The sequence below is a fragment of the Pogoniulus pusillus genome, chromosome 3, assembly GCF_015220805.1.
Source record: "Pogoniulus pusillus isolate bPogPus1 chromosome 3, bPogPus1.pri, whole genome shotgun sequence".
NCBI classification, from domain to species: Eukaryota; Metazoa; Chordata; class Aves; order Piciformes; family Lybiidae; genus Pogoniulus; species Pogoniulus pusillus.
Window position 1 is genome coordinate 11257201 of NC_087266.1, and position 6700 is coordinate 11263900.

At 42.9% G+C, this 6700-nt stretch overlaps 1 protein-coding gene across 1 annotated transcript; it reads left to right on the top strand.

Annotated features, from left to right (window-relative positions):
- Window positions 1-1313: 1313 nt before the first annotated feature.
- C3H11orf97 (chromosome 3 C11orf97 homolog) lies at window positions 1314-6700 on the top strand. Its single transcript, XM_064140548.1, has 4 exons — window positions 1314-1449; window positions 2392-2496; window positions 4309-4434; window positions 6287-6700. Exons 1-4 carry the CDS (start codon window positions 1359-1361, stop codon window positions 6292-6294), a joined length of 330 nt encoding a protein of 109 aa, XP_063996618.1. The 5' UTR covers window positions 1314-1358; the 3' UTR covers window positions 6295-6700.

The window sequence follows — 6700 nt, forward strand, 5'->3', positions numbered from 1 at the left end:
CAGGGACGGTGCCTCCACCACCTCCCTGGGCAGCCCATTCCAATGCCAATCACTCTCTCTGTGAAGAACTTCCTCCTAACATTCAGCCTATACTTTCCCCGGCACAACTTGAGACTGTGTCCCCTTGTTCTGTTGCTGGAATTCCTTATTCCAGCTTGAATACTAGGATGCCAATGTAGTTAAAACTTTTCCCTCAAAATTCCTTAACCTTCAGATAATTCATTTATTTTCATGACACCTAATTTGTGATGAAGCTTGTATCCTATGCATTTGTGATAAAGCTTGACTCCTAGGCGTTCACATCAGAGTTGGACTGGCTGCTGTCATTAAACCTGACTGCACAGTACTGGGAAGGGAGGTTGGTTGGTTTAAAAATTTTGGTTTAACTTAGTAGAAAAATGTTAGTCAGTGACTTCATTTTTGTTGCTTCTGTTTGTCAGTTCAGCCTGTCTGCTTACAAGTGAAAAAATAGGATGTTTAGAGTGGTGAGTTTAATTTACCTGTGTTACTGTTCACATTAAATGTATCAGTCTGCATCTCTCATTTCAACTTCTTCTGGAGAATCCACATCTCTAGATGATTTAGCTATCTGTGAGAGATCCAATTATGTGTGCTTCCTGCCTTTTCTTTTTCTTTCACCTTGGTTCAAGTCTAAGTTTCAAACAAAAATCACTACATCTCAAAACAGCTGCTTCTGTCCAGGTGAGCAGGAGAGCTCTATGCATCTGCCAGCTGCTCTCCTTTCTCACAACTTGAACAGTGGCAAAACAAGGAGCGTCAACTATACTTCTCTCTTTCCTATGAACAGCATCTCATGATGCCTCGTTTTATGACAAGTGCTATTAAAACGAAGCCACTGGTGACACCCCACAGGGATGCAAAATGTTTGTTGCGGAGCACAGCAAGGCTGACTGCCGCAAAGACCCATTAATGATACCCAGAGCCGTCACCCATCCTACGCTCCAAACAGGCAGGAGGTGGGGCGGCGCCTGGCCATACCCTGCCTTGGGCGTGCCCCCGCTGTTATGTATCCCTGGCCTGTGGAAGGGCTGAAACACCCCAGCTGCGGCTGGGAGCGGCGGACCCTATCTGGGCCTTCGGGACAAGACGCGGGATAGGTTGTGTGCCCTCCGTCAGGCCCTGGCTCCTGCGCCGAGGCGAGCGCCAGCACAGCGGAGGGCGGTGGCGGGGCGGCCGGCCGGGCCGCCGGGCCTCTGCGTCGCCCGCCGCGCCGTCGCCCGCTGCGCGCTTCCTCCTGCTGGCGGCAGGGCAGAGCCGGACCGCCCCGTGCGCCTCCGTTGCTGTGGCGACGGGCTCGCCTTGCTTTTACCTGCCCGGGCGTGACGACCGCGGCGGCTATGAGGGCAGCGAGCGGAGAGCAGCCGGCGCCGGCGGCCGAGGAGGCGGGCAGCGGTGTCGGCGGCGAGGTGGAGGGCAGCGCGCAGCCTTGTGAGCGCAGCGGTACTGCGGTCCGGCGGTGGGGCTCGCCTCGCTTCCGTCCCCTCTTCCCGCCAGCTGTGCCCTTCGTTCCCCTTCCCCAACCTGACCCCTCACCCGGCATGTCCCCTCCGGGCAGCTGAGTCTTTCCCCCTGCAGCTCCCCACTGATCCTCCGCGGCCACCCGACTCAGTGGCATCTTGCCTGTTGCGTTCCTGTGCACCCCACCGCAGATGGGGTGTGGGTAAGGCCTTGTGAGGCAGAGACTCTTCGGCTGCCTTGAGGTGTCCTAATCCCTCCTCAGCACCTTGGAGATCGCCTTTAGCGAAGACATCTCTTTGAAGACCTCCTCCATGCATTGAGTTGTTCGACATCGGAAGACACAACGGCCCTGTCTCCTCGAGTGCCCTAGGGGGAGACCCACCTCACCAGCTTGCTCTGTTTAGATTTACACAGAGTGGTCCTATCAGCAGGAATCATTCGATGCTGGGGAGCAGGGCCTAGCTGAACACCATCCTGTATTTGGAAATCATTTGCCTTAGTGTTTTAAAGGCACAGGCAGAGCAACATGAAATGACATAAAGGGAGCCTACAGGAAAGCTGGAGCAGGGCTTTTTACAAGGGCAGGTACAGACAAAATAAGGGGTAATGATTTTAAACTGAAAGAAGGTAAATTTGTAAGGAAGACATTCTTCAGTACAAAGAAGTGGGGTACTGGAACAGGTTGCCCAGAGAAGTTGTGCATCACTGGAAGTGCTCAAGGCCAGGTTGGATGTGGCTTTGAGCATCCTTATCAAGTGGAAGGTGTCCCTGTCCGTGGCAGAGGGGGTTGGAACTGGACGATGTTTAAGGTCACTTCCAATCCAAACCATTCTATGGTTACATTTGGCAGAACGTGTTAACATCCAGGGAATTTAAAATAACTGATTCTTTTGTAATATGTTTTGCTCTCAGGGAAGAAATCTGTGTATGTTGAGCCATCTAGGAGAGTTAAAGAAATACTCCAAGAAGAGTTTAATTTTCAGAAAGAAGCATGCCACATTAAACATCCATCTGCAGGTAATCCTCTTAATCAGCAATTGACAACTGTCAGCAAATGAAATACAAATTGTTTTGTGGAACTGTGGCAAAACTATTATTTAAAAGAATAGCCCAGAAGGGTGGAATTGTCTATGTTAGGTTAATGACTGGACTTAGTGATTTTAAAGGTCTTTTCCAACCTAAATGATTCATGTAATACCTTAAGGGAACAAAAGAACTGTATATAACCTTTATTACCTTTTTTTTTTTTTTTTTAAGTTTGAAATTACAGGACCATAAAGAACTTGGACAGTTCCATATAAATTATCAGTTTAGTAAAACAAAAACAAATGCCAAGGAGTAAGGGAGGTTTTGTTACTTTTCCCTTTGAAAGAAGTATTGTAATTAGAATATTTTGTCTCTTTCTGATCTTCAAAACTGAAGTTTGTATTGAAAAAGAGAGCTGAAGTAAGAATGATAAAGGTAAATAAAGGACAGGAAAACAGCAAAAGCAGTTAGAAAATCAGACTCTTTAAGCATCTTAGATGTTATGAAGAGACTTGATTACAGTAGGCAAATGAGCTGGAGAGGGACTATTTACAAAGACTTGTAATGACAGGGTGACAAGTAATGTGTTTAAACTGGAAGAGGGGAGAAACAAACTAGATGTTAGGAAAGGGTTCTTTACAGTGAGGGTGGTGATACAATGGAACAGGTTGTCCAGGGAGGTTGTGGATGCTCCCTCCCTGAAGGTATTCAAGGCCAGGTTGGATGAGGCCTTGAGTGACCTATTCTGGTGGGAGGTGTCCCTGTCTATGGCAGAGGTTTAGAACTGGATGATCTTTGAGATCCCTTCCAACCTAAACCATTCTATGATTCTCTGATTGTATTACAAGTTCTGAGAAGTAGAAATAAAGTAAGATTAGAGTACAAGTAATTTATGGGTTTTTTTTTTAACAAAGGTAGAACTTAATGCTAGAAGAGATTAAGAAACATCACCTGGATTCACCATTTTAAGCACACAGTTTAAATATTTTGCACTTAAAACTGTTAGCCCTAGTCCAAGCTCATTTGCTAGTCTTGGTGCAGAAATGAGCCTGAAACCATGTGACCCATATAAAACAAAATCTGCATCATGCTGAAGGTCTACTTCAGCCATAGGATGTATTAATCTAGTTGTAGAAAACTCATTTTCACAAGTTTGTAATGCTTAAAGATGGACCATCTTATCAGATTGACTGCAAGGTCTTCTTTTCTTTATCAGATAAGCTGAGACTCTTTTTCAGGTACTTCTCTGTAGAGTCCACTGTGTAAAGCTGGTTATTCCACATCTTCTCTCCTTACCTTAGTTTTTTCTATATGTTGGTGTATTAAAAAATAAAAAAAAAAGGGGGGGAGGGGGGGATGTGGGCGTGGGGGCATGGAGGAGGCAAGCCTGATTAATAATTTGGATTTGCATGATTCAGCTCCTTGCTTTTCTTAGATATATAATAGCGCCTTTCTGAGTACCCAGGATTTTCTTCCCAAGATGGTGAATACAGCTGTTCTGCTGACAGTAGAGGGCGCTGTATACCATCAGCAATCTCGATTGCTCTCTGCAGATGTCAGAGAATCACAAAATCAAACAGGTTGGAAAAGACCTCTAAGATCACCGAGTCCAACCTATCGCCTAGCCCTTCTACTTAACTAAACCAATCCCTTTTCGGTAACTATGGAGGAAGATTATAGTGTTCTGCTTAACTGCTTCTAATTAATAAATGGACCAAAGGGACTACCTTGAAAATTACATTAATTCTAGAACAAGTTGAAGTGATCATTTGTAACAATGTTATTTTGACAAATTATTAACAGTGGCACTGGAAGGAATTTGGAGTGTGAGAAAGAATTTCTCCACTGGAAGCCTGAAACCTGTGTCACCGAACAGAAATGGTTTACTTTTACAGCCTCAGTTCTACTCAAGGCATGCCAGAAAGAAAAGTAAGAGTTAATAATAACAAACTTCCACTGTAATTTTATGTATTTATATTCTACAATTAATATACCTCACAGGATTGCAGATACATTTTGTTCAGTGTTACTTTTTCACCAGATTACCTATGTGGTCTTACAGTAATCACCACTGGGCATATGTTTGCAAAGCTAACCCACTTCTTCCTTTAGTAAGTAGCCAACAGACCTGAAATCTTTGCTAAGAACCTGTTCTGAAACCTTTTGCAAATGTGTGGAAAAACTTGCTTTCTACTAATGAGTGGTGAGTGTTAGTTTTGTGTAGATAATGAACCTCACTGGCCTTTCTTAACATCCAGCCTTAACCAGTTCAAGTGTTTGGAAAGCCCTCCTTCCAATACACGTCCTGAAAAGAGTCTAATCCAGGTATCATTTCAGGCATTTAAAAATTTGCCTGCAATGGTCTGCTGGTGCTCTGAGGCAGGTATTTCTGTCTTTAGTCAGTGAAGTGTGGCTTTTGTGGAGCAGATCTATTCCTTATGAGCTCATGGATTTTAGCATAGTCTTCTCCATTTGCCCATTTTCTCTCTTTTAGTGCAAAATATCACCTTTGTAGTGCAAGGTGAAAGCTTCTAACTCTGAGGAAATAGACTTCGTTAGTTTTGTAAGAGAAATATTATTGGTGTCATGAGCTTGCAGAATATATGAACTTGGCATATTTTGCTGTTAAATGAAGCCCCTTCCCACATTCTCAAGGACTAATGATATAAAAACACAGCTTGCTACCTGACCAGCACCTCTTTCTTCCTGTTTTGGTCTTGTGAGCTCTGGAGGTATCTTAGTTACAACAGCAGCATGAATTATGCTTTAATTCTAGTATAAGAAGCATTTAAGCAGTGGAGCCTTCTGTCAGGCTGCCTTTGCTCTAAAGAGAGTACTTGTAGGAACATTTTGCCAGGAATTAAGTGCAGTCACTTTGGGTATGTAAATTAAGAAACTTTCAGCCACACTGTAGAAAACACAACCAAATAATGCCTCTGAGTTTGGAGATGTTGGCATATTTTTTTAAGTCATATACCTGGAGCCTCTAATGAAGGTGTGTAATTTTCAAAGATCCTGATCTCCTCTGTTTCCTGTTAAAATCCACAAGGGAAAAACAGCTTCAAAACACAGCAGTTTAGTCAAATTGATTTAGATGCTGAAATACAGTGTCTAGTGGTTTTCTTTTGGAAATTTAGTCATACCTTCATTCCTAGGAACTGCTGCTAGAGATAAGTGGTGCTATCTGTACTGCCTGTTTTGCAGCAGAACAGGCAGGTGTCATAAGAGAAGGGGTGGCAGAAAAGATAGAAGACAAGAGGAAAATTGGAAGCATTCTGACTTCAGCTCCTATAAGTCACCAAACCATTTCCATTCACACATCTTTTTCTTTGTAAGGATCTGGGGAAGAAATGATAATATACTGAGATGGAACAAGTACAGGCTATAAAATAGACAAAAAAGGAGTTTTGAGAGAGAAGAGCTTATTGTGTTTAGTGTCAGAAAGAAAAGCACCATGGAAAGGAAAACAAAAAAGCACAGACAAGGAGAATTAAAGAGGAGATACAGACCAGAGACTGAGAATTCCTGAAGGGAAGTGGAGAGAGGAGAGCACGGTTCAAGCAATTCAGGGATACAAACTGGAAAAAAAAAAAGAAGGAAAAAGAGAAGTAAATGAGACAAAAGGAAAATAAATATATGCATGTTGCTGAATTTGATGAAGTTAATGCATTTAATTTTTCTTCTTTCATTTATGCCTTTCCCTAAAAGTGACAAGTGGTTTGGGGGACTCACTATGTGGTATCTCATCTCTTCTTACAGTGCATCTTGTTTTTTTTTACAGATTGCTAAACTGTACTGCTGTGAAGACCTGAGCCTGTTGTGTCAAATCAAACATCAACATTCCTTTAGAAGTTTAGATTGATATCTCTAAGATTCCAAAGAAATTTCTGCTTGGGTAGGGAGCTAATTCTTTTGTAGCTGCTTTACTCACTTTCTTGTTCTGTTATGTTTTTTTTTTTTTTCAATTGGATGTTGTAGCCAAATTTGATCTGCATTTCAGCCAATGATGAAGATATGCCAATCTGAAGATAAAAAAATGTTCTTGCTGACAAAGATGTGTTCCTGTGGAACTTGACATTTTCATAGATTTCTCTGTTAGAAAGTGATTCTCAGTTCCAGCAGAAGATTGTAATTGAAGAGAAGCCTTAAAATGCCTTACACTGAGTCCACTCATTAAACTGAGGTTGTAAGCCAA

Coding starts and splice junctions, on each gene's coding strand:
- C3H11orf97 (XM_064140548.1), top strand. CDS start 1,359: ATGAGGGCAGCGAGCGGAGAGCAGCCGGCGCCGGCGGCCGAGGAGGCG. Junction 1,450..2,391: donor GGAGGGCAGCGCGCAGCCTT/GTGAGCGCAGCG, acceptor TTTTGCTCTCAG/GGAAGAAATCTGTGTATGTT. Junction 2,497..4,308: donor CATTAAACATCCATCTGCAG/GTAATCCTCTTA, acceptor AATTATTAACAG/TGGCACTGGAAGGAATTTGG.